This window comes from Xiphophorus hellerii, chromosome 17 (assembly GCF_003331165.1).
Source record: "Xiphophorus hellerii strain 12219 chromosome 17, Xiphophorus_hellerii-4.1, whole genome shotgun sequence".
In the NCBI taxonomy this organism is placed as follows: domain Eukaryota; kingdom Metazoa; phylum Chordata; class Actinopteri; order Cyprinodontiformes; family Poeciliidae; genus Xiphophorus; species Xiphophorus hellerii.
The window spans coordinates 5,200,565-5,228,504 of NC_045688.1; the positions used below are offsets into that span (position 1 = coordinate 5,200,565).

Consider the following 27,940-nt stretch of genomic DNA (forward strand, 5'->3'; position numbering starts at 1 on the left):
ATTGGTAAAATGTTCTTGGCATAGTTTGGTATTTATAAATCCTGAATATCCCTGGAGCTCTGGTGTTTAATGTCATCAAGTTGAGGTGCAAAATCAAAATGTAAGGAGGTAATTCAACAACTACATTTGAATCGTTAATTTACCCAAGATTTTAAGATCTCTGGTTTTTCTTTAACATTGTAAATATATTTAACATTTTTATATTTAAATGCCATACATTCTAAAGTTCATTAATGTGGAATTTTGACTATGAATATGCTTTGATCAGAACTACTGCCTTGTATGTAGCTTTGTGGTTGGTGTATGCAGGAAGGTGAATTTCAGTCCAATATCACGTATTTTGCAGCCTCCATAAAGTTATGTCTCCTTAACTTTACTGTATTTAGCTTACTGTGTCCCCATGACAGAGCGTGAATGACCACTTGCCATTTTCAGAACACAATCCATCATTTTTTCCCCCCATATTGCAGTTTTCTCCTGTTTTGGTCTATCTCTGAAAAACTTAAATGAAGTCCATGAAAATGCGGACTTCCATTCACCTAATGAACAGAAATATGTTCAGTAGGTGTAAATACTTTTTGGAAAGCCCAGCCATTTTCTCTCCTAGTATTATTTTTAAGGCAATTGCTACTTATACCTTGTTCTAAGTCTCTAAAACGTTGCTGTCAAAAGAACTACAAGGCCCAAAATGCACTTCATCTTTTGATCGGTTGCCATGGTAGTCAACCGACACAACTTTGCCTGACTTGGGATAAGCTAACCTTGGAAGGCAAAGAATTGGCTGTTTATTGGACGCGTACTTAGACCCACTTAGTTTTCCTCTAAAAGCTATCTTTCAAAAACACGTCAGCGGTTTATTTGTGTATTGACACAATGGAGGACGAATTACAGGAGCAGCAACTTCTTACGATTCCAGAGGAAAGCGCGGAGCCACTGGACAAACCAGAGACGTTAAAAGAACCAGAGGCGTTAAAAGAACCAGAGACGTTAAAAGAACCAGAGGCGTTAAAAGAACCAGAGACGTTAAAAGAACCAGAGGCGTTAAAAGAAATCGTCGAAGTAAAGGTAAAAATGTTTATGTTGACTTGAATAAATCTAAACGGAACATATTCTTAAAACTCCTGCACATAGTTTTCTTTTACGGTAACATTTTCAACAAAAAAAAAATAGTAACAATGGTGTATTTTTATGTATTTATTTTATGTTCACCTCGTTACGGCACTGAAAAATGCAGATAACTTTGAGTTAAAGGCAACCAAACTGAATAGAAAGGTCTAACGGTTGATTATTTTAAAGTTATGAGAAGTGCATTAACGGCTACAGACTGGATTCTCTGTTTAAGCAGAATTTTAAATATTAAGTAGGTGAGTATTTTCTCTTTTTGATATGTGTTGACCTCACAGAAGTCAGCTGTCTTAAAATATTTGTTTTCAAATACCTTAATAGAAAACTGTGAATTTTGTGCATACAGTTACACTCAAAGTAGTTTTGAGCCGTAGCAGATTCAGATGCAATGTCAGTTTCATCCAAGCAAGATGTTTGGTTCCAGTTGAAAAAGAACCAGACTTCTCCTAAGTTATAATGCCAAAGAAGGATGGGTATTGTTTCTGGAAGAAAACAATACAGTTTTCAAAAAGGTTATGATTATTTCCACTTTGTTTAACTTAAACAATTGCTAAAAATCTAAATCTGACGGTGTCTCAAGAACTTTGAGCATAACAGCATGGACTACTAATCCTTTAAAAAAATGTTTTTTGATGTTACCGTAGGAGGGGGTGTTAACCGAAGAAATGGTGTGTGAAGGTTTATCCCATCTTGGACTTGATCTGACCGGGCAGCATCAAGTTCTGTGCCACCTATCCATACCTGTGAGATGTGTACCTACAACCTAGACATTGATTGATTGAAGTCTCATTAACTTTATTCATAAATGTGTTCTTTTCTGCTCCAGAATCTCAGTCTTATAGACATATCTTTGTTATGCAAGTATGTCAATCTTGAAAAGCTAGAACTGCAACACAACAACATAGAAGGTAACATTTTTTCCATTTTTCATTTACTTTCATACATGATTTTGTGCAATACGGCAAACATGCAAATTATAATCCAACCTTTCCTGCGGTATAATGTATTGACAAATGATGACTAAATGATTTATTCTAATTTTAATACATTTCATCACAACTTCTAGATATATCCTGCCTGAACCACATACCCCACCTTATCTACCTGGATGTGTCCCACAATGAAATCTCCAACTTCTTTCAATTCCAGCCACTCCGGTACCTAGAGGTGCAGGACCTTGAACTGACAGGATAAGACAACATTTGATTGGTGGCTTGGGCCTCATTTTCTAGCACTATTCCCTTAAGATAGGCCTGGATTACCATAGCCCATCTGTAGTCGCTCTGAATTTGCTTACAAGGCATTAACTGCCCTTCAATGAACTTTTGCAAAGAGTTCATTGCAATTCTTTGCAGTGGACTTCTTTTTGTACTTCTTTTGCAATGTACAAAATAAGTTGTACATTGCAAATTTTGGTAGTTGTTTGTTAAAAGTTTACTACTTTCTTTTGATTTCCAGGTGGCAAATTTCTCCCATAACCGAATACCAGACATAAAGAATCTGGCAGGCTTTCTCTGCCTGCGTCAGCTGAATCTGGACTGTATCCTTGCAGTCATTCACTTTAATGACTGTGGATGTCATCGCATCGCTTCCTGATGCTTTAACAAACTCCTATGGTCTGAAGTTTCCATTCACTAAAATCTGCATTAAACTATAAATTATACTTTATTTCTTTATTTTAATGCTTTCAGAGTGTACTGATGGTACAAAATATAACTTCAGCGACTTGTAAAAGCAAGAGTTTGATGTGGGCCTTGTCTGGATTGAAGAAGGAACATCTTGATTATCCCAAAGACTAGGGGAAAAAAAGACTGATGAGACAAAACCGAATCTTTTTTTAGGTGTTCATCCCATTACCTCTGTCATAAAAATAACATAGTGTGATGGTATGAGGCTGAAGAGTGGGCTAAAATTATTTCACAGTCATGGAAAGAGAGCAAATGCTTTATATCAGTTGTTGGGTGGCACAGCCATGGGGGGTATTTACTTTTTCAAGTAGGGCCAGGTTTGTTTGGATGGCTTTTTTCCCCCATCATCATTATTTGTTTGTTTTTGTTTTTAGTTCGCTTATCTTTTATAGAAAAATGCTATTTGGTTTACTGAAGCATTTAATTATAATAAAAAAGAAACTAGTCAATTACTTTTAAAGTAGTTATTTCCCTATTGCAATGTCCACATAGATATTCTAGTTTATTAAGATGCCTGAAAAATGTTGTTTGTATTTGTCGGTTGACAGCCTTACTGAAAACACAAGCCAGTACTGTGAAATGTCACTTGTGAAATGTTGCCATCAACTTATCTTTTCAGAAAGATGTTTTTTGTACTCCAAATCTGATTTATGCATAACAAGTTATTGTTCACCTAAAAGGATTTTTTTCTTAATCATTTGCTCAGACAACTGTCTCTCTGAAGTCAGCGGTCTTACAGATTGTTCTATGCTCAACCATCTCAGCCTGGCTTACAACAAAATCTCAAAAATCAGCAACCTGGACAATTTGCCTATTACATATCTCTGCCTGGTAAGTTTTTATTATTTTGCAGCATTCAAAACTTCCAATGTTTACATATAAATCTATATTTGCTAAGAATTATTTTAAATGAAATCTCTATTTTTTACCTAATGTTGAAAATGTTTCTGAACTTTACTTTTCTTTGAAACAAGCTCAGTTTCATATTTTTTCTGTCCTCCTTTGCTGTTCTTAATCTGTGCTCTTAGGTTATTGCCACATTTTAACACTTAACAAACATCACCATATGGCCCAACAGCATGCCTTTTCCCCCCCTGTTCTTAGTCGTTCTGTGTGTGGGTGTGTGTGCATTTTCTAGGCCCTCCGTGTTTTTCTCATTGTCAGCATCTATTGGTCTGGCTGCATCTGCCCCTCTCTGGAGCTTCCTTTAGGGACCAGGTCTTTGACTTTACCTGGACCGAATTCAGCCTGCACACATTCCCCTATCCATCCAGCATCCATCTCGTCCTGCTCCTGACCCCGCTCCTTCCCCAATGCGCCCTCCTAAAGCAGCATGGCATTGTCAGCCAGTCTGTTTCCCAGCACATCACAGTGCCGACCCAGAGCTTCCAGGGACCAGCACGGTCACCCTCCCCTGCTGACAGCAACCCTCTGTCTGGCAGGATGCTTGGCAAGAGCAGGCCCAGGTGTGGCCAGGCAGTTGGATAACAACTTTTGTCAGTAGAATAGATAGAGAATCAGGCTGACAAGACTGTTGAGCCCAGGTCTTGTTCTTTGGTTCGTCAGCGTGCTGTGCTAGCCCCTCAACAGCTGTTTAGCTGTCAGTCCAGGCCGGTCAGCATTTAGCAAAGAGCCAGGCCTGTCACTCAGCTCAGTAATGAGGGTAACAAAGCTCAGGCACTGTATAGATCATTCCTAACAGAATTATTAATGAAAGTATAAAAAGGACTTTCTGCACATACATTATCATTAATGTTTCCCTGTTTGCTGTTTGTATTAGAAGGGAAACCAGCTTCACTGCGTTGAAGGGTTGGAGAAGTTACAGAACATACAGGTTCTTGATTTGTCGAGGAATTGCATCACCTCTCTTTCAGGAATTCAGAATCTCCGCTATCTATACTTCCTCAACTTGGAGAATAACCAGGTACCTTCAGCAACAAGACAGAACGATCTCCATCATCTTTGTAGATGTATATATTGTATACCTGCCTTCTTACTTGCAACTCTAGATTCAAAATCAAAAATTTGGGATATATTATGAAATAAGATTGAGCTCAATAAACACAACATTAAAAAACCACTCAAAATTATAGAGTTAAAAAGTAAGAAACTTTTCATTTCCTAAATTTTGCCATATTATATCTAGTACATACAGTATATGTAATGTAGTAATATAGTTCACAACAGGCTTGAAAATTAGCTAAATCCAACTTTAGACAAATAATAGTCACCGTTTTACATGGGATCATAGTTTCTTAAAACGTTAATGATAAAAAGAGCCAAAATGTAGAAGCAGTGGATGAAAAACTGATTACGCCCTGTGATTCAGTTCTGTGAAGAAATACTTGAGGAAGGTCTTGAGAAGATAATTATCTTAAACACAACTGTAGGTCAAAGGTTAAGTTATTTTTTTGTTTATTCTCTTCAGATCTGTTTGTTCTGTTCATCAGTTTGATGTGTAAAGCTTGCATCAAAAGTAATTATAGGTAACATTTATTTTTCAAGTTTTAGCATCCAAGGCAAATGACAAAAGAAATATTATTTTTTCTTCAGATTATGGAAATTGAAGATCTAAAACATGCCATTGATCTACTGATGCTGTCAAACCTCAATCTGCTGGAAAACCCTGTGCAGGTAACTGAAATATTTACATACAAGAGTCTTCACCCATGAGAATGTAAAATACAGTTGAAGTCAAAATTATTAGCCCCTAATGCCAATATTCAATTGTCTATCCATTTAACTGGATAGTTAGGTCTTTGACCCATCTCTTTCAAGCTTGGGAAAGCTTTTTCAAGCTTCTTCATTTTGGAAACACTGTGATTACTTTGAATATCTTTCTCCTGCTTTGTGAGCATCAATTCTTTTTCTCAAGTCTAAACTGAATCTGTTTGTTTTTGTCATGATGTTTTCTCAAGTGGGAGCTCAAACCCTTGGTGAGGATTTTATACTGTGAATAAAGTGTAGGGTAACCTTTTACCTTTATCGATTCAATGATTTCAGCTGTGGGCATTACAAAGTGAAACTACATGATTTCACAACAGTAGTTTGTGCTTTGACTAAATAAAAAGGTCAGTTCTCAAGGGGGCTAATAATTTTGGCCGTGATAGTTTTTTGGGAAAGAATGTTGTTTCTGTGCGTAAAGTAAATTAATGTTTGTTTGGAAAAGTTGTATTGAAAAATCAACGTGCTGTTTCCCAAAAGCACTTTGGAAATTTTTGAAAAACACATTTTCAAATGGGAAGCTAATAAGTTTGACCTCTTTAATATAAGCAATATCAACAGAGTTTTTGTAGGAACCTCCAGATTTATTTATTTATTTATTTTGTTTTCAAGTTTTAAAAGTATGAACATAACATTGCAGATACATTTTTTTTTCATGGAATTAGTGTTGTTGGATCTTTTGTAATATGCAAAATATTCATACTCATTAGGAGCACCATGACTACAGACTGAAAGTCATCTTTCTCTACCGAGGTTTATCAATACTGGACAATAAGAAAGTCACTGTTGAAGAAAAGGTGAGAATCTACATAATTAATGTCACTGTTTATGTAAATTGTGTATGTAGAATATTTAATGTGTCCAATTACAAACCCCAAATTCTAGGTGTCTTCACTGAACATGTTTGGCCCTCCTATGGACATAGTAGCAGCAACAGATCACATCACAAACATGGTTCACCAAATGGCACAGCCACAGGTTCTCTATCAAAGGTTTGAATGAGTATTTCAATATTTTGTGTTAGATTTCACCTGTTATTTCACCTATTATTTTTGAAATGTTTGCTAGATGAACTAGCTTTATGATTTAGTTTCTAAAAATACAAACATGTTGCATAATTTACTATTCCTACTTATCATTTACCCTGAACAACTTATCATCACATCTAAAATAACTTACACAGATAGTTTTCAGATATAAAGCACAGATTTCTCTAGATGTCTTATCTACTTTGCTTGTGTCAGCACTTATATTTTTGAGAACATTGATCTTCAGTTGATAAAAGTCTGCAGTGGTTTTCATTATTTTGCGGTAGTATTTTACCTATGTTCCTTGGAAAGGGAAACGAGTGTTAAATTATGCATATAAGATGGAAGTCGATGAAGAAAGGGTGTGTTTTTGTCTGATTGCGTGCAGCACAATGCCTACTCCAAACACCCCATACCCAATGCTGGTGGTGACGGGCCCTGAAGGCTGTAGGAAAGGAGACTTGGTTCGCAGACTGTGTCAGGAGTTTGGCAAAGACTTTGGTGTCGGGTCAGTCTGATAGAGCTTTTAATAATACGTATATTCTTCTTGTCTATCATATCTGGTGTTTGGTCTGTTTAACCGAAACAACCAATTGTTTTGATCTGAAAATCACCATATGGCCCTTAATTGAAACTTGAGTTCTCCAAACAATAATCAGAAAACCTTATTCTAATGTAATTGGGAATGCATTTTAGCTTGTGGGTCGCAATATCCATCAAAGGGACTGTTTCCTTTTAGAGGTGGAAAAAAGGTTTCATCTCCCCTCCTGCCAATGTATGCATGCGTGCATTAATGCATGTACGTGAATGATAAAACTAAATAATCCTTACCTTAAATAAAACCTTTGCCAAGCTTGATAGTCGATTCATCTGCCCAGGTAAAATAAAACCCATCCGAGACTGTGTGCTGGGCAAAAGGTTCATGCAGGGTCAAAGGTTATGTGGCCTATGGCAGTGATCCACAGCACACCTGCAAGTTTCAATCACTAAGAAAAAAAATAAGTATTTTGAGTCACCCTTTTAAAGTCCAGGTTTAATCTAAATTAAAGCAAACACTCATTCCTAAGTGTTGCCAACAGTTGATGTTGGTACATCCAGTTTTAGGGTATAGGGGTTTTTACTTTTTCACAACGTGTCAAGTTAGTTTGAATAGCTTTTTCCTTTTGTAAAAGAATCTTAATCTGGGTTTTCCTAGTCTGTTTTTAAAATGTGTATGGAATCTATCTGAAATCTAACTTGACAGAAAAGAAGGCTGTAGGGCGTGAATACTTTTTTGCAGCACTGAATTTGTTAGAACGCATGTGGATTTACTTCAAAGTACTAACTAACTGTTCATATTTCACAGCATCTGTCACTCTACACGTCAGCCCTACCCTGAAGAGGAGAACGGGGTTGATTATCATTTTGTCAGTGAAGACGAATTTCAGAACTTATTTCTCATGGTGAGAATCCTTCCCCTTTGTTTGTGACAAACTAAAGATTAAGACTTTTAGGCGCGTTTTTTAGCAGTAGTTTGCATTTGTAGTCTCACAAATAATTAGAATAAATGAATATTTCCCAGATTTTGTCAAAATACACACCCAGGATTCTTGATAAATTATGTTTTAAGTGAGCTCGATTCCCACGTCTCCCTCAGCAAGTTTCAAATTGATTTCACAGGCTGGTTTTAATGTGTTGTGGAGATAATTAGTTTTTCTCGGGTGAACTGATTTTTCTATTAACTTGGTGGCTCTTTTTCCATCAGTACCTTTACCATAATAATGTTTTTCTGAGATTTCATTAGACCATATTAATTTAATTTTATTTAACTCAGTTTTAAGGATGAGGTATCAAATCCACTTGAATTATTTGAGACAAGAGGTAACGGTATGCTGATTGCTGCTCAGAATTTCCCATAACGTAGGTATACACATAAGCATCTGAAATCAGAATTTATGACTGGTGGAAGAAGCCAAATGTGTCCTTGGGTCCTGAACACATTTGTTTTCCATCTTCACTGTCTTGTCAAGTCAGCTGTTATGTAAGGTTGGTGGGAGATAATTTATAGAGGACTGTGTGTTTGTGATTTACACAGGAATGGCTTTGAAGCAGTTTTGATGCATTTTGTCTTCTCCAGCACCAGATAATTTACAATCAATCCCTGCCCCTGTTTGATCCTTCCTGTGTTTTTATTCCTCCACTTTTCTGTAGCCAGCTTTTTGGTTCAGTGACGTCCTGCATTTTTAAATTTCTCAATCTTCAAGCTCTGCCTTTTAGTCCCAAGATGGGCTTTTCCACACAATCTTGAAACACTTCTTGGGTTTTGGAAGGACCGCAAACAAGATAAAATAAAACCGATATAATCTGAAACTATATAATTTGACACAACAAACATGTGGACCAGGGTATTCCGATCAGATTACTAATAAGGTTTCTCTCACATCCCCACACTGATCCCACAGTGACACATGGTGGCGGTAATATCATGGTGGGCAGACTCTTTTTTTCTCATCTCTAATCACAGATTAGAGTTTAACCAGAAAGAGTACAGATTTTAAAAAAAATTATGAAGTGTTCTAATTTTTTCACAACTGCATATGTTCTCCTGTTTTGACATTAAAGTCATTAAATCAATTGTGACATAGCCAAAGTCAGATATTTATTTTACATTTCTGACTACTCAACCAAACTGACAACTTATGGGTTTAACAATATGCTAAATTGACTTGCATGCTTATAGTTGTTTGTTGCGTCTTGAAAGTCAGGAATTTTGCAGCCCTTCAAAAACAAGTAATCTTAAGGCTGTAAGGTTTACCTTAAGGTGAGAAATAACAAAGAGGATTTCACCCTGACTACCAGGTCAAAAGTTCATTTCAGTGGGTGGGCAAATGGCTTCAGGTTGTTAAGCTTGACAGAACATGCTGGGAATGTATGTATTTATGTTTGCTGTTGCTTTCCATGTAAACTAAAGCTTCTTTTTTCTTCTTCTTTTTAATGTAAGGGTAAATTTCTCCTGACCATGCATTACGGCAGCCATCTGTTTGGCCTCAGCAGAGATGCTATAGAGGAAGTAGCAAATTATGGAGTGGTTTGTTGTTTACATATGGAGCTGGAGGTACTTGTGTAAAACTAATATCTAAAGAAGATTTCGTTCTGTGTATTCTGGGACTGCTTTAAGAATAAAAGTTTAACACCATTAATAATTTGTCAAATAAATGCAATTGTGCTTTTTTTTTTGCAGGGTGTTTTCAGTCTAAAGAAGACTTGCTTTAGGCCTCGATACATCCTGCTTATACCCACGGAAATAGAGACGTTCATAACCCACATGAAAAGCACTAATCGTTACACCCAGTCACAGATTGATCTTGCAGTGCAACGTGTGCCCCTCTATTCAAAAACCAATGAAGAACGTCCAGGATTCTTCGACAACGTCATTCCAAGTGGTAAAATGCAAAGGAAAATGTATTTGTGCAGTGTTTGCTTTTAAATTCCAAATAAGTATAATTTCTCCTAAATTAAACTTTTTACACATAATGTCCTTTAAGTGCATTCTAAGCATATTGGTAGGTGGAATAACTTGCTGCGGTAAAATCCACATTTAGCTGCAGGATCACTGTGTTTATCTTGCCTCTTGATAGCACTCAGCCTGTTAGCTGTTTTCTTAATGAGATGAACAAACAGTGAGTGTAAGACATTCATCAATTTTATGCAGTGCTAGCGAGCCCCTCATTACACCAAGGTCAACATCTACATATCTTTGATTCATTGCTCTTTGATGTTGGATGCACTGGCTCTGTTCAGGACCCAACTTCCTTGTGTGTTTATTTATGTCTGTACTTATTTAGATAACTATGAAGAAGCTTACCAGGCCTTGGTGGAAATAGTGAAGGACTACATGTTTGTTGAGGAGCTGTCGGAGGACGAGGAGGAGGAGAAGACGAGAGAGGAGGAGGAGAAACCAAAGGAAGAGGAGGTGGAAAAAGAGAAGAGCAGCGGTGAATTCTCCTCTGACAGTAGTTTGAGAGGCGTTTCTCTTTTTAGTTTTCCAGTTCGTCAGCAGATTTAAAGATTTGAAATACTTGTTTTGTGAAAGGACACATGATTATTGATTGTTAGGCTTTAAATTACCAGATATTATGTTAGTCAATCTTACCTTATGGCCAGCTACTCATCTTTATATTGTATCCCCTAGTTTGTTCCCAAATGTTGCCATTTGCATAATGACAACATATACAAATGGCATATCAGTAGTTATGTATTTTGGATGAAATTCTAAGCTAAATGTTCATAAAAAAAATTTCAAATCTGATTCATAATTTAATTTAATTCAAGGTGAAGTGGCAGCACCCATCAACTTAATGCCATCAGAGCAACTGTGTGATCAACTCAGGATATCTAGGGTGGATTTTATTTGCCTGCAAACCATCATTTACTGTTGACCGTAAATTTCCACGCACTAAGAAAGAGATTAGGCTTATATTAGATAGTTGGCTTATTTTATCATGTTTAGAGCAAAGTGGAAGCTGTTATGTTATTAGGTTCCCAAGAAAACATAATGATGCACAGCAAGTTGAATGAAAAAAGCTGTCACCAAACTCTTATATTAAAGGTTACAAATTCCAACTCTCTTCTTCATAAAGAAGCTAAGACCACCATTGCTATTTTTGGTTGTTTTGGTGTTCAAGTACTAAGCTGTGACAACAAAAATGTGAATGCCACACTCTCCAAGTAATGTTTCAGGCTTTGTTTCAGTCGAGGAACCAGCAACACCGGTAGAATCAGAGTCACTCCCTGGCCCAACCATCGAAACCAGCTTAGCTAAAGTCCAGGCAGATTCCAGCTGTCAAAAAACATTGATTGTGAGTTTGTCTCTTAAAGCACAGCATGGCAGCAAAGCCTGCAAGTGGAATTAGAACATACATCTGAAACCAGATGTAGGAAGAAGTCATTTTCAGCTGGCTGCTATCGAGGTGTTTCCGTTTTTTCTCTTTCTGCAGGAGCTTGCCTCCTTGAGGAAGCGAGAGGAGCTGGCGAGGGAAGCTGTTGTTGGAAAGAAACCAGGGTTGCACAGCCACCTCTTCAAACAGTACAGGTAAGTGGCAGCCACTCCACCTCACTCCAGGGCCTAGTTTAAAGTAGGCATTCAATGTTGGGCCAATTTAGTGTAATCGCAACACTTCTCCTATAATAACTGCATTTTAATGGCTCAGTATGAGTTTGACATTGAGGGTGAAGTACCAGGCGTCTAAATTATTTAAGCCCAACTGTTTGTTAATGTGCTCGGAGCTTTTTGCCGTTGTTCATTTTGGCAACCTGTCCATAAAAACAAGCAGTCATCAGAGGAATATTTAGAAAACTGCTAAGCGTGCTAGTTTGTCTGAAATATGTGGTTCTAAATTTAATTAGCCTAGTTTTGCTTGTTTTAGCCAAAATGCGGCGTCAGCGGAACGTGATCAAGATCCTGGTACCCATACTCAGGAGATTAGCAGGTCAGTCAACACAAAACTGTGAAAAACAAAATTATGTTCATAAATGCTTCCAGATTCCCTTATCCAAGCCAGTGGAGTAAAGTTAATAACCTAAACCGGTGTTTGTATAACATTATAGATAGATAGATAGATAGATAGATAGATAGATAGATAGATAGATAGATAGATAGATAGATAGATAGATAGATAGATAGATAGATAGATAGATAGATAGATAGATAGATAGATAGATAGATCTTTATTGTCATTGTCACAAGAACAACGAAATTTAAAAGGTGCCATCAGTCAGTGCATATGCTTAAAAACAAAAAATAACTGTCTCACAATTCACACACAATGTAAGAATTAACAAATAACTGGAAAAAAAAAACTAATAAATAAGAAATATTTTGTCATGTTGGTGAAAATTGTTAGCAAAAGAGGATTCTCCAGCACTCCCCACCCCCTTTTTTTTGTGTGGCAAAAATATATTGATATTTTTCCCTCTCAACAATAAGCTGAACATACAGTATTTTAAGTGCAATTCTCTAGGAGATTTATACATTTCTTAAAAGCTGATTTTAGTACACGAAAGTCTTCTGAGTAAAAGGCCCTGGACAGATGTCATCCTATCTTCTATTAAATTAAAGGAAATGCAAAAAGCATGTTTATTAAAAGATAAATACTTTGTGTTGTACCTAACATTTCCAGTTGTACAAAGGTTTTAATCTGTTATGAATACTTTTACACTAATTAAAAATAAAAACTTTTCCATCCAGGCCACACTTCAGGCACTGCTGACTTAAGCCAACCAGTGTAAATCTCAGAGAAAAACAAATGGATTAATAGTTCAACACTGGAGATACCCTCTAAACTGTAAAACCAGTTAATTCATTTTACAGAGAGGTAATGTTTTCAGAGGAGACTTGTTGCTTCTCACCCTGAAGCATTATTAGCATCCTTGAAGCGTTTTTTTCCCTTTTTTTTCCCATTTTATAGATCTCGTTTTCTTCCAATGAGCCACGTGGGGACAAATGTCTTCACATTTTCTCTACATGCTCAGTTGGACATTTTTACACACCAGCACACCCACTCATAAATTCAGATTTTATTGCTTCTGCAGGTCATGACATTCCTGTGTGCACACTTACACTCAAGGTGGATTTTCTTTTTATAATATATAACTGTACATTGTTACTTTAGAATGAAATATGAGATGTACAGGGCCTTTCTCACATTTTTTCTCTTTACAACCACAGACTTCAATGTGTTTTATTAGAATTTCATTTGATTGACCAATAAGATATCACACATTATTGTGAAGTGAAAGGAAAACAGCCTTCCCTGCCATTTCTATCACTGCTGATTCTTACAGGGTTGTAGGGAAGGCTGGTGCTTATATGAGTACAAGGCAGGATGCGTTCGGGTGCAGGTCGCTAGTTGGTAGGAAAACGTGGTACATGATTTTCAACATTGTTTGCAACGTTGACTCTGCTATAGGGGTGGCAACATTTATGCTCCTCACCTCTGGAACAGACTGCGTGAAAGCTTGAAATGTGCAGAAGCTGTTGCTCATGTAAATGAGGACTGACATCATTACTGTTTACTCCAGCTTTTGCATAAAGGCCAAAGACTGATTTATCGTGTCTGACATTTCTTCCCTTTTTATTTTTCTTAAATTTGTCATTTTAATATTTCTTTTTATCGGACTATGCATCATGTTTTGTAGAAAACACTTTGAATTTATATGCTACACATATAAATTTGTGTAGCATATAAATTTATATATGCTACACATATAAATTTGACTTGTGCATACACATAGATTGTGTTTTACACTACAGTGCTGTTTTCTTTAACCTTATTCTCCTGGTAAACCACAGACAGACCTTCTTATGCAATTCTGTTAACAATAGCTTTCTTTTTGCAACTCTCCCACAAAGGTCAGACTTATTGGAAACTAATAGTTACTTTTATAATAGATTCCTTCATCAGACCTGTATGCCTCTATAGCTCCTTCAGAGTTAGCATTGACTTATGATTCAGTCTGTTTGTCTAGCCAGTCAGTTAGGTGGACAGTCAAGTTTTTCACTTAATTTGACCTTTCACCTCTACTTCATCTTATTTTACATGCAGCTCAGAAGTATCTCGTGCCGCCTCAGCTTTAGATGTTCCCGTGTCACTCGGTGGCACTGTTGAACCTCTAGAGAGAACCCTATTGGAACACACCACAGAAATGCTCAACGGTCAGTATGTTTTTTTTTAAGTTAGGACATTTGCATGTGTGTATGAAATAAAAAGAAAATAAAGACTTTTTTTTTTTTACTAGAAAATAAATGCATGAAACCAAAGGCAAATCCATAAATGATTGGCTATGAGATGATGTGAGTATAATTCTAGTTTTTATGACAACACTGCCTACAGCCATAGGAGAACAACAGCGATGCTACTTTCTCTACATGTAGCCAATGAAAAAAATCAGATTTTTCCAGGCAGCAGTGCAAACATTTGACATTCCATATGCAGAAATTGAGCAATCTGTTGTTCTTGGCTCCAACTTTTCAGATTGCAATATGGGTCCATCCTGCCTCCAGTCTAGCCTGGACATAAGAATCGTGAAGTCACGCCACCTGAGACACCTTGAATCTACCCATAACGGCCCGTCGAAAAGAACGAAGGAGCAAATGTGGAGGGATGATTTTCATAGAAGATTTAGTTGTTGTTTTTTTTTAAACAAAGCAGAAAATATTTGAAAGTAGTTTGTATTTCAAAAATGAAAATGTTCTTAGTTAGCATTACCTTGGGATTTATTCTGTTCTATTTTTTGTACTTTCCCAGGTGTGTTTTGTTTAGAGATGCATTATAGACAGATATGTCTGTGATTCGTTTAGACTGTAAGAGCAAGAAAATCTGCTGATAAGACGGAAGGAAGAAAATAGTACTATAATGCTACTCTTGTTTGTCTTGTTGAGCTTTCACTGTCTGTCATTCTGGATTTGGAAATATTGACAGGCTTTTATAAATCTCAGAGTTAAGGTAGTTTTATGTTTAGTAGGGAATACACACAAAACTGCTGCTTCTACTTGTTAATAAAAGAGGCTAAAGACAGTTTAAATTGTGAACTTTGTGTTTTCTCTGAAAATATTAGTGACACTCTCTTTTAAACCAATAGCTCATATGTGGCAATATTTCAATTAAACAACAATATACATAAAGAATTAGTCATTTTCTTATGTGTTCTAACATTATTACATTTTAACAAAAAGTTAAAGAAAAAATAAAATAAAACCAAATTCTCATTGGTACCTCTTCAGGTTTGTCCCGTCTTTTGTATTTGACCGTCTGGTTATACTTGAGTTTGCACATTGTTTGGAAAACAATGTGCTTCTTTTCAACAAAAAAAAATACCACAGAAAAAAACATGGATGTTTAATTTTAAAATGTTAAAACAATACCTCCCGTGACAAGAGTTCCTGGAAGTCCACCTACATCTTGGTGGAGAAACCAACGTAAGTTGTAGATGCTCAAATGTCCCGATGCAGCAAATGCACACTGACTTGATTTGGCTGATGAGCTTCACCTGTGTGAGCCGACCGAGAGAAATGAAACAACAGTGAAGACGCGTGATACAAAATTATTACTATAAGGAAACGCATACCTTTAGTAAAAACTCAACTGGAAGTCTTACACTGAGGTTGCGCAGAGGACGGAGCTGTTTGGACAACACGCTGCTTCCATTAGTACCAGGTGAGCTTGTCCCACGGTTGTTTTTCTTACTTGCTAAAATCCGTCCCCATATCTGTTTTTAGTCTAGTTTCTCACACAAAGCATGGTAACTTTAATGTTTAATTTGGTATCCAGTTTATTCTGCTTCCATGGACTCATAACATCAGAATGTTAATACTTGACTCCAAATGGGTCTCGAAAATACATAAGCACGCTGCCAAGTAAGTGACGACGTGGCTGAAGGACCGCGAAGCCCATATTTTAGAATAGCTGACATAAAACCCTACGGAAGAGGATTAGGGCCACCGAAAAAGAAAAAAAAAAGAATTCTGAGATTAAAGTCAGAATTCTAACTTTAAAGTCAGAATTCTTTTTTTTTCTTTCGGTGGCCCTAATCCTCTTCCGTAAAAACCCTGACTTCATTCAGATAAAAAAAAAAAAAAGAGTAGACCGCACCAACTGTGTGCAAACAAACAGGCTATATCCTGACTCAAGTTGCACCAGTTCAGGAGGCATGAGCCATAATTCCAGCAACCTATTGTGAAAAGATCATGGGAAGAAACCCAAAATGTTTGACACAAGTCGAGAGAAAGCATTGAAACTGAACATAAATATTTTATTTCGCTGACACTTTGAACTTTGATGATCCTAACTGATGTGCAACAGTGAATAAATGTCTTGTCTTTTTCCACCTGCAGTGTATCCATGTGTCCTGAAGAGCTTTTGTCCATAATGTAGAGATTCCTGACTGCAGATCGTAGAACAAGTATGTGGCGCACGTCAGGTTTCAGTGGCGTAGCAATTATTTTTCTGACAGTGAAGGGCTATTGTATTCTCTACAGCTCAACGATCTCATCAGCTGGGCTTTAACAGCTGCAGTCAAGATACTGATCTTGAATGTGCCGCATAAAGCTCTTGTCATTGGATGATAAATACATCATTAATCTTTATCTGTTCCGGGGGGGATCATTTATTCATCTGGACATGCATTCATAGGGACGTGGTTGGTGGCTATTAAACGGTGCACCATCACAAACACGCTGGTGTGTCTCTGACAGTTCGCATGGTGCACACTTGCCATGGATGCTTACATACACCGTTAATTAGTGATTCTTAGCAAACAGAAACTGTCATCTGCCACAGATGTATGCATTGCTTATTAAAGCGGTCCCTCAGCCAGCCAGCCTGTCTGTAAGTGCATGTGGATTTACTCACACACACTCACTCTGTGGGTCCTTTGTCTCCTGCACTCTCGATGTGTGCAGCTTAGTTTACACACATACACGCGCGCCAACTAGGCACACCTGGCCATTCATCACTGTCGTTCTTCCTCTGAGGCAGCAGATGTTGCAACACTGTCATAATTCTTTAAAAGTTCGAAAGCCAGACTGTGTCTTCAGGGCTCCTGGGGTCTAACCTACTTACACTGCAGTCTGTGCCTCTGCAGCTTATCATGGGCTAACATGTTGTCTTCCTGTGAATTAGCATTGCATTAGATAGGTATGCATGCGAGTCTGTTCAAAGGCGAGAATAAAGAGAGGTGGATGAGCAGGTGAAGAGCTCCTGCTTTTCATTCTGAGTCTTGATTGCTTGCGTAGCATGAGTTACAGTGAAAGCTGTGGGTTTTTTTTATCTACACCTCCTGGCTTTGTGCGTTATATTTCTATGCAGAACATCACCTTTTCCATGCAGCTCCATTCGTCTTGACAGAAAAATAAATGCATCGTAAGCCCTCCCTTTTGGCATAAGTCATCAAAACTAACATATTTCACCAGATAGAAAAGGAGATCACATTTTCTGCAAAAAACAGACCTGCTGCTGGGTTACGTGTGAGGAGGTTTGAGCCACTCTGGCACAGATATGCAGAAGCACGGTATCAATTTACACAAAGCTGAAGATCTCTGTCTTATGAATATGTTTCATGATACTCGAGAAATGAAAGGAAAGGGGAATTAATCTATATTTCCATTCCAGAAGGAGTTGTAACTAGAAGCAGAATTGGATGCTAGGAAGTAATTGGAAGCAGCAGTACATCAGTTTGACTAACACAGCAGATTTCAATTTTAGCTCAGGGGTTGCGTTCAGGTCATGCAAAGTTATCTTCGGAGTGAATCAGTGTGATAGAAATATCTCTGCAAAACTTAGAGCTTTATTTCTTATCAGGAAAGGCACACTGCAAACATGTCGCTTTTCGTCGTTAACTGCGCATTTAAGATAAGCATCTGGAGTAATGTTTTTCACACTTTAAAAAAAAAATAATTGCGCGAATAGTCAGAGTTGTCAGTAATGAGAATACATTCTGCTGTTTTTCAGTGTTATTTAGAATAATTTGTCCCTTCTCCACCCATTTTAACAAAACTCCCTGATGACTGTTTTCTTATTCAGACAGCAGAACCTCAAGAAACATAGATATTGTGAGATACTGCCACAATATCTCAACACAGAAACTGTTTGATTTAACAGAGATTTGTTTTTGAGGACTCATAAAAATTAAAAGTTGAAAGTGGACTTCAGAGCACTTTCTATGAATGTTCAATGCTATGTTGGAGGCACAACTGTAATAGTAACAACTGACCCTCAGTGCACTGAAGGAGGGATTAGCAGGAACAAACACTTCATCCCACAGAGACCAAATCAATGTTTTCCGGATTTGATTGAACTCTGGTTTTTTCGCTGCTTTGGATTTCCTCATTTATTTAATTAGAATACATCCACAATGCAATATAGGTGCAGAAAATTACAGCTCTCTATGTCAGCGCTCCAGAGTGGGACAACCTCACTGAGACAGTAATGATATTTATTTATAAGTTGTGTGTTGGTTAAATGAATAATATTGTGATAAAATATATGTTTAAATCTTTGAATAAAGTCCAACAAGAAGCATAATTGGATGCAAGAAGAAGATGAAAGACGATCTTTATAGATAAAGTTATTCCTTCTACTTAGACAATTTTTAAAGAATATTTTTCCCTTTTTTCAGTAAATCTTATATAATTTGGTAAGGTTGAATACTGTAGGATTATTTTTTAATGTCTTTGATAATTGTTTTAAACTGAATAGAGAAACTGGTGTTTGGCTTAGATCTGACTTGCATGCTAATACATTTCGTTTGCTTTTCACTTTTACCATGATTACTAATTCTTTAGAGTTGTGTGTGTGTGTGGGGGGGGGGAGTAGTTTTTAGCTATCAAATGTTTTCTGCAATACTTAAAAGTGTCTTTATGGAAATTTCAGAACTTTCTTCCAACAATTACATTTATGTAAGTAAAACTGGAGATTTTAGTTTCTGCGAGACTGTCGAGATGTTCTCCACTCTGTGTTTTATTGCACATATATATTTATATATACACACACAATCAAGTATCTGTTGCCTTTTATTGTCATAAAAATTCTGTATATACCAAACATGACTTAAAAGAAATTTGACTTTGTAATTTGATGCCTGGAAATTGACCTCTGTCTCTTTAAGAAGCTTGTAATCTTGTCCAACACTTTGCCTTCAGCATGTCATCATGACAATGCTTCTCATTATGCCATTAAAATTGTTTTTAGTAGCGTTGGACTGAGAAGTAGTTCTAACCTCAGCAGACACACATTTCCACCAGGTGTTTGCTAAATGCTGATGCTGAGATTCAAGGATTCCTCAAATGTGCATGAAAGAATCAAAGCAAGACTCCAGGTATGTTTTCCATTATAACTTGATGTAAAGCTCATAAGTCGATTTTATGTGACACACCCCTTCCCTGTTCCACTTTAAGATATATGTGGTGGCTGAGCTATTAAAACAGTCGATTCTAAGTGTTTTCAGATGGCGTCTCAAGTATTCATGGATTTTATTTTTTAGTGGGAAGTTGTGAATACATGGGTCCACTGTATTACCTGCCCTACAGTAAGTATGGGTTTCTTAAGACTCATTTGAAAAAAAAAAAAAAAAAATTGGAAAAGTGTTGAATTTATCTGGTAATCATGTTATTTGCACCTTTTTTATATTTTTATTTCAGCCTTTAATACAGCAGAATTTGCACATAATTTTATATTTCTGTCTGGTGGTGTAATTTTCACAAATTAAATATGATATTATTGTCAAACACAAACTCAGTACTAAAGTAATGTTTTAGTAAACATGTTACTCTTAATTTGTCGGGTGTCAGTCTTTTCCTTTTGATTTAGTGGTACTCTTGAGTACAGTTTTTCTTGGGTGAGTTGAAAGGATGCATCTGAAAGTTGCAGGCTAGTACTTTGAGTGGACTGGGCATCCCTGGTTTAGCTTTTTGCAGTATCTCATCTTTTTCTGTTTGGATAGTTTTCCACCTGTTAAAGAGTTGGCAAAGATTTCATCTCTTCCAATAGAAACACTTAGTTTTAATCTGCGTGACTTTTCGTTCTGCGTGCTCATGCTGAAGACGTTGGGTGAGGTCAGGTTGCTGATACAATGAAAGCTTAAATGAAACACACCTCTGCATTAACTCTGTCGCATGATGTGCTGCCACAGTTGGTAACTATGGCAACAGCACTCTGCAGTCCTTTTTGCTATAAGTCCACGGCCCATTGAGTGTGTGTGTGTAAGGCTTGTGTTCCCTGTAGGCAGATTAATTCCCCTCCACTTTCATTCCCTGTCAGAGCGTTGAAACAAAAACTTTCTGTTTTAATTAGTTGGGTGCGGCGTCTCACTTCATCTGTCTCTCCGTGTAGTGCCTCGTTCTCACTTTCAGCGTCTCCCTCCCTCTCCATCTTCACTCTTCCTCTTGTTCTCCACTGTAATTAAAGGCAGTCAGTGCAGATAATAGGATGGTAATAGTGCATAATTGTGATAATCAATACAAAATGCAGACTTAGGAACACTTAATTCCTTGATGTACAGAAGTATTGAGTGGGCAGAGAGTTCAAAAGGCAGATAGCGACTTGGCTTGTGTTAACTTCCTTTGTTTCCATCAGTGCTATAAACATTTTCATATGTACCTGGTGTTTTTTTTTTTGGAATACAAATTCAATTAATTACAGTTTTTATGAGCTTTTTCTGTGCACAGCAGACATTTTATTGTGCAGGTCTGAGAGCCTCATCCAGACCAGAAGTTCCTTTAAGGCCTGCAGGGTTTTAAATGATTGAGATGCAGTGACGGGAGTTTTGTGACCGATTTCCACTTTCTAATTGTTTTTTTTGTGTGGGGGTGTGTGTGTGGGGGGGGTCCACAGGCGTGTAGGCGTGTGTGGGGGCGTGTGTACGCGTGTGTATGATATATTATAAAGCCCATCGTTCCAAGAAATACTATGTTGTGAGGACTCACTGCTCCTTAAGGGGCCCAAAGCCTAGTCCTCAAAAGAAGTGCTGTTTTTTGGGTTAGGTGACAAGTTTAGGACGAAGGTATGAACTGAGTTCAGTTTAGGCTTAGCATAAGTATCAGGTTTAGGTTTTAGAATGAATGAAAAATTTATGGAAGTCAATGCAAAGTTCCTGGTAAGATAGAAAGACTGTGTGTTTTCACACCACTTAGATATTTGAATTCTTTGATTGAAAATTTTTCCACTTTTAGGGTTACCCATGTACTACCACCACTAATCTGCACTAAACTATTGATGCAAACTAAGATAGATCTGTGCTTCTATGTTTATGCCCAATTCTGACTATACTATTTGTATGAAATTGAGATTAATTGAACAGAGAACATTTAATTTTCCAATTTCTCTGAAATCTACTTCCTGTTCTTAGCTGACATAAGTGGCACCTTGTGTGGTTTTCTCTTACTTTTATATTGGCTCCTCAGACTCTTATCAGTAAGCGCCAGCATTTCTTTCAAAGAAGTCTCTTCTGAATCTATATGACCTGACTTGTGATTCCACGAGCATTCCACATTATAAACGGAATCAAAAGGTGAAAAGCTAGTCAGCATGCTTTTGCCTTCTCTTGTTTTTCAGGTTAGAGGAAAGTAGATGTGAAGTGAGGAGTCAGTGAGAGCAATTGAAAACTAATAAGGTTGGTGTTTTGTCCGGTGCAAAGCTAGATGTTATAGTGATAGTATTTCTGTCAAGGTATGTACTGGCGAAGGCAACTAGTTGCTGACTGCACAGCACAGTTATGTTCAAACTGGAGACACATTTATAGGGCTAAAAAGGCTGTAGTTGGTCAGCAAATTTAAGCAAGTCTTGCATCAGGGTGGAACATACTAGTGACCACATGGATCTCTACTCACTGGGAAGTGAATAAAGAAAAAGTTCACTTTGTATCTCTCCATAAACCAACACCTCCTTATGCTGTTTGAATTTAAATCTATTATGTATTCTGGAAACCGTGGAAAACAACTTTTTGTGTTTTCTTTATGTGTAGGTTTTTTTTTTTTTTACTTGGGCAGTTTAGTAATTTCATAATTCGCTGAAAGCCTTGGTAAGCTCACAGGACAATGCGTGAATGAATCAAAGTCTCTATTTTGATTAAAATTTAACGTGACTTAAAGTCCGCTTCACATTCTGAATAAAAGAATGTATTAAGACAAACTTCAGCAGAGAATAAAAAGAGCTTTATTCATAAGCTTATATTGATGCGAACATCAATACTTCATCATAATGAAATGTATAAATATTCTGCTTGTTTTCATGTGCTTCAGTTTTCATCTTTCAGCCTCTGAAAGTGTCGCACAATATTAGTCATTATTTGATTATAGCTGCGAGGAATGCAGTTAGATGTTCCTAAATGTCATCATCCTATTCAAAAATGTAATTGTTGCAAAGGTTTTCTGTTGAGTGCAGTGACAAACTTATTTTTGTGCTTTCATGTCTCACTCTCACCCTTTATTGTGTTATTTTCTGAGAATTTCACTTCTTTTGTTTACTGTATGTTGTTTGATGCACAGTTACCACAGGGACATTTTGCATTTTATGCACAAATATCAAGACATGATGTTTAGGTAGAAACTGTCAGCCGCCACACAAAACAACTTGGAAGACACCTTAAGTTTTCTAAAATGTAGTAATTTATTCCCCAAAAATGTCTAAAATGATGAGCTGGACTCATAAGAGGTCACCATGACACAGAAGAGTGAAAACACTAACTGACCTCATAAGTCAGACATGGGAGAAATTTAAATAGTGACTCACCAGAGTGACTACTTTTTCAGTGAGGTTGGTTTGAACATTCGGTTCTAAAAAGAAATAATTTTTAAGATTCTATTTCTTTGTACTAAAGTAAAAAATTGTTAGACAACATGAAGCAAGTGACAAAAATAGAAGAGGGCAAACAGTTTCTCACTATGATCTTTTCTCATCAGAGCCTTTTAGATGCAACAGGATCGTGGAAACAATAGTTATTTAAATGCAATGTCTAAAACTATTAGTTTTTTCTTACCAATTGCAGATTTATTTAGAAATAAAAGCTGGGGATTTGGGGAGGAAGGAGTTTTACACAAATCTGTGTTGTATTTTCTCTGCTGCTTTATCTGATTGGCTGGCTATCCTCAGGCTTTGTGTCAAATGGGAAATCTCTGCAGGTAGTCGACGTGTCCAAACAAACACCTCTTATCGGAAGAATACTACCCCCTCCAGGCTGAGCTGACCTCACCTGGGACTTGAAGAAATACCTGGGGCATGTCGTCGAGCTCGTGGGTTTGTTATTGACGTGCGGCTAAGTGTTTCAAAGAGAGAACATGCGGATGTTTGAATGCGTCTCAGATTTTTAGCCCTTGACCAGAAGCATTTCTGATTTAGGCCTTTTTTGTGGGGCTTTTTCTCAGTTGTTGGCTCTTCAGAGTGTGGCAGTTCCAGTCTTCCTAAACGTTCTCACTCTAGATTATTCTTCTCTTGATCTTCACAGAGAACACAAGGGTTTGAATTCAAGTAAAGCTAAGTAAGCAAGCTAACTAGACTTGATACTTCTCAAAGGAAGACAAAATACTCAGAGGACTACTGAGGGCTTGACTACATTGAAAGGTTCATCAACAGGCAGAGACTAATAGTCCAAAAGCTCCTTAAGTCTCCAGAAGCTTAGGTGATTGCAGGCATGTGTGTGACCTGCAGCATGCCAGCCATGCCCTCCAACAGAGATCTCAGCCATACACACAAACTCACACAATATTTTCTAATCAGATGACCCTTCCTTCTTTTAATTGATTCTGTCCTGCCATTTTTATTTTTCTTCATCTTTCCTCCGCCGTTAGTCTGACTTTCATAACATGACTCCTACCACTTTCTGCAAAAGAAACCATTCCGTTTTGCAAAAGACCAATACAAAGTAAACTTTTCATTGCAAATACAAATCTGACAGCTGGAGTGTCCCTTTTTATATTTAAATCATATTTACTCCAACACCTTGAATAAAATCCATTATAACAAATTCAGTGCAGTTGATTTATATAGCTTCAGTTCACAAAAATGTAATCTAAAGCTAAATCATGAAAAACAAATTCAGCTGATTCAACTACATTCCCTGGTTTTGTAGTGACTGACTAATCTACTAATTTACTAATCTATCACATAAAATGTCAATCAAATATACTAAAGTTTGACAATATGTGCAAAGTTCAAGGGAAACAAATTCAGCTGTAAGTTCTGTACCTGTACGCTTTTACTATACATATCCATAATATGCTTTTGGTAAATTTACAGGGTTCAGCAAACACTTCCTCTTTATCCTACTGTCCTGCAAATTGCTGTCCTTGTGCCCTTATGCTATGTTATGTATATTAAATCAAACCAAAGATGGACATTTCAAAGGGCACACACAATGGGGGAGAAAAGTCAAAAGAGGCCATTATACTGTAACCAGAGGGGGGAGAGACGGAGGTGGATTATGCCGACAAAGGTTACATGACAGGTTGTGAAAACTGCCAGGTGTTCCATCTTTGTAATTCTTCGTCTCCACCATATGTTTCTGCTCTTGTGAATTTTGATACGTATTAACCATTTGCTGGTTGAATTCAGTGGATGAGCTTAAAGTTAAGGGGTTTTTTTCAATAGCACATTTGACACAATTGTTGACTTAAATGCTGTAAAGGTATTTATGTCTGAAAAACTAGATTTTTTATTTTTTTTGTCAAGTTTAGCAGCCTACTGAATTTTTCTAGAGAAACAAGAAAATGGTGTGCCTTGAGTTTCTGCTTAGCTCATCTGGAGACAGAGTGCGAGTTCAGCCTTGGTTTAGATATTTCTTTAGAAATGTTGAAAAGATGGAGCAATGAGTTCATTATATCAGCACAAATAGTTATGGATTAAAACTGGTCCATGCTGAGCTTATAAATATCAGGAAAACTGAGACCATTGTCGTTGAAAGTGGAATATAACAAAGCATTGTACACACACCGTTTCACCAGAGAGCAGAGCAGTGCTACATTACAGTGTACGACAGAATATACATACCAAAAATGCTGTCTCAAATGTTCATGTTTAATCTGTGTTTATTTTTTGTAAATCAATTTTCATCATTGTTTTGGATGTTGTGCAACACCATTTATTAAACGGCGTCTCTGCTAGCTGTCATGTTTATTCGCAAACATTACTTTTGCAAATTTATTATGTGGCCATTTGTGCATTATGCACATAAAGTAACCGCTTTTATAGTCACACTTCGCCCTTCAGCAATTTTCCATCCCATTGAGTACTGCTGCTGAGCTCCGGTGACCTGCTCTTAGCAGACTTGTCTCTGCCTGTGCGCGTGTGGGGTGTGTTTGCGCGTGTGTATTTGTATGTCATTATCTACTGTGTAACATTCCACAACACAAGCACATTCCACAAAGTTCTCTGCACTATAAATCTAAATGCAGCTCCTCCATCAGTCAGCCAAACACACTCGCATAGTGATCTGATGTTCTATTAAGGCTGAAGTCAGTCGCATGCGCAAACACTGTAAGCGTTAAAATTTGATATACTCTTAAGCAAACAGAGCTTACGGAAACAGATATTAATAGATTATTAAAGGAAAGGAGGTTTTTTGCAGTGTAAGCATTTTGACCCAGAGTCTTTAGATGTGCAAAGCTGGTTGTGACGTACACTAAAACTCTTCAGGCTGTAATCACAGCGAAAGGTGGTTCTGTGTAAATAACTTTTGAGGCATCTTAGTATAGTGAAATCACACATGTAGGTTTTTTTATGAATTAGAGGACTTTTGAGAGCCAATGTTTGAACTATATTTGTTAAATATGTCAAATTTGTGTATTTTTAATTTGTAAGAAAATATGAGTGTAATGTTTATTCTACTTCACGTAAATTGGTGTTCTTTCTGATTTCTTTTCAGTTTTTGTAACTGCAAGGCAAATATCAAAGTGGCATCATATAGGAGATTCTGTTGCATGGTTGAGCACATAATCTGGTAATAATTGTCATGGTGGATAGGTACAGGTTCAGGCAATCAAAAGTGTCCTCCAGGCACTTTTCAGACAAGTTGAGACTCATTCTGGGTGAAACCTTGGGCAAAACAGAAACAAAGATGTCTATAAACTGAGTTTGACCTCTCTAACATACTTAGCTGCCAACAGCAGTAATTGCACAGTTATAAGTTTACCAGATATTTCTAAATTGACTTTTATAAGTTTTCTTTCTTTTCACCCACAATGTTTAATCTCCTTCCTTTAATAACAGGTCCGATGAAGAGAGAAAGCAGAACAAGTGAAATGTGTGAAACGGTTCTGTCATCGAGATGAGCCGCTACGCCCTCTGGCCTCCATCATCTGGACTGAAGTTGAAATTCTTTTCCTCTGTCATCATCAACGTTGGAATATTTACAGAGCCTTGACAACTGGAACAAGACACAGGTGACACAACATATCACAACAGACAAAGATAACTTCAGCAAATACAAAAGGAAATGTTCAGAAAAATGATTTAATTCGTCCCAGAATTGTAATGAATCAAGCTATTTTGGAGCGGATTCTTGTACGAAAGGCCTGTATATGGTCACACTACAAAAATAGTTTGATTGGAGTCCATCTTAGGTACTAACAGCAACCACCCTGAAAAGTGTATGGTGCATTCACTGACCAGAAAATAATCAAATTTTTCTTTTCCCTTTTCTGACAACCCAGTCATCGATCAGGGCCGATCAAGCAGAAAACAGTTTTTGCATTTCTTCAAATTATTCCAGCTCAGACGGGTGGTGTATCACCGCCTGCTCTGCTGCAGCTCATCCTCCTGAAAAGTAACAGATACGATGCTGCACCCGCTGCTTTCTTCTGTTGCCATGACGGCTGCCTTCTCACTCTTAGTCAAAAAGAGTCAGGGTTACTAAAATCAACATACATCAGGAGAGATTTTCTGTAACCACTAAGTCATTCTTGTGCTGCTTGCATATACATATTTCTCAGCTTTAGTTTTTTTTTTCTCCCCCCATTCTGTGTCAAACTGTGGCATATGCTGCGTTTAAGCACTTCAGCTCTAAGAGGGCACATATGTTTCTACGTATGTTTGAAGTGCTAAAAGCACTGGCACAGAGGAGACCTTTTGTAGCTGACAACGGTGGGCACTCTGCCCAGTTTTTATGCTTTATGGATGTGGATCACAACTGTAATAGCCTCAAGCCGCAGAGAGGCTGCCCGCATCCCCGGTGTGAAACCCAAACATGACGGCATTAAATAAAAACTGATACCAGCATCAAATCTGTCTGACACCCGTCTCATGCTGTCACACTGTCAACAATTGCATTAACGCCACACAAAAGGAAGCAGGAAGCTAATGAAATGGCGGCATGGGAAAACAAGCCTCGGAGGCAGATGTCACACTGCAGCAGGAGGTGATATGTCCCGATTTGGAGAGAAGAATAGCGGAGTGCTGTAAAGAGAGCGATCAAGGTCTGGCTCCTGTTTTAGAATGAGCCAATAAGACTGTAATAATTTTCCCACACATCCTACAAGACACCATTTAAGGGATAACTCTTAATTTCCAGTCAGAGCTAGAGTTCAACATAATTTGAGAGAAATTGGACAATTAGAGCTGAGCAAGCAGCAGCTTATGTAATGTTTGATTGTGATTCATAACCTGATGGAACCAGTGAAGCCAAAATGGGGAAAAAGGAGGAGAAATAAAAGATGTCTGTAATGTATTACATGCCTGTTTGATCAAATTAGAAGTAGGAGCTTTTTGAACAGTTGCCAGAAGGCAGACATGCTGAGTAGACAGTCTCTTAGAAAACCATACAAGTAGTTTATTGTAATAACATGTACTTATATTTCAAACAACATCAGTGGCATGGCCAGTAATGGAGCACTGAAGGGGGTGATTGATCCTG

The 27,940-nt window shown here is 37.4% G+C and overlaps 2 protein-coding genes across 7 annotated transcripts in view; both read left to right on the top strand.

Annotated features, from left to right (window-relative positions):
* Positions 1-658: 658 nt before the first annotated feature.
* On the top strand, positions 659-15,127 carry lrguk (leucine-rich repeats and guanylate kinase domain containing). 6 transcript variants are annotated; one of them, XM_032590042.1, is made up of 21 exons: positions 666-1,065; positions 1,770-1,868; positions 1,952-2,033; positions 2,192-2,292; positions 2,584-2,665; positions 3,520-3,644; positions 4,594-4,737; positions 5,367-5,447; positions 6,248-6,334; positions 6,423-6,529; positions 6,954-7,073; positions 7,911-8,007; positions 9,546-9,659; positions 9,786-9,987; positions 10,390-10,539; positions 11,297-11,403; positions 11,542-11,636; positions 11,971-12,033; positions 14,149-14,258; positions 14,342-14,396; positions 14,578-14,693. In XM_032590042.1, exons 1-20 carry the CDS (start codon positions 874-876, stop codon positions 14,374-14,376), a joined length of 2,193 nt encoding a protein of 730 aa, XP_032445933.1. In that variant the 5' UTR covers positions 666-873; the 3' UTR covers positions 14,377-14,396; positions 14,578-14,693. The 6 variants fall into 6 exon arrangements, with proteins under 6 accessions (XP_032445935.1, XP_032445936.1, XP_032445932.1 ...); XM_032590040.1 differs by lacking the exon at positions 14,342-14,396 and having other exon boundaries at positions 669-1,065; positions 14,578-15,127; XM_032590041.1 differs by lacking the exons at positions 11,971-12,033; positions 14,342-14,396 and having other exon boundaries at positions 665-1,065; positions 14,578-15,127.
* A 4,423-nt stretch (positions 15,128-19,550) lies between these two features.
* col7a1l (collagen type VII alpha 1-like) overlaps positions 19,551-27,940 on the top strand; it is a 75,289-nt gene continuing 66,899 nt past the window's right edge. The window contains exons 1-2 of the mRNA XM_032589488.1: positions 19,551-19,627; positions 26,299-26,471. The gene's annotated coding sequence lies outside the window, so the exon portion shown is untranslated. The remainder of the gene's footprint in view (positions 19,628-26,298; positions 26,472-27,940) is intronic.

Excerpts from the sequence above, each read along its gene's own strand:
- lrguk (XM_032590040.1), top strand. The coding sequence starts at position 874 with ATGGAGGACGAATTACAGGAGCAGCAACTTCTTACGATTCCAGAGGAA. Across the intron at positions 2,293-2,583 it reads AGCCACTCCGGTACCTAGAG|GTGGCAAATTTCTCCCATAA; the intron begins GTGCAGGACCTT and ends TTTGATTTCCAG. Across the intron at positions 11,637-11,970 it reads CACCTCTTCAAACAGTACAG|CCAAAATGCGGCGTCAGCGG; the intron begins GTAAGTGGCAGC and ends TGCTTGTTTTAG.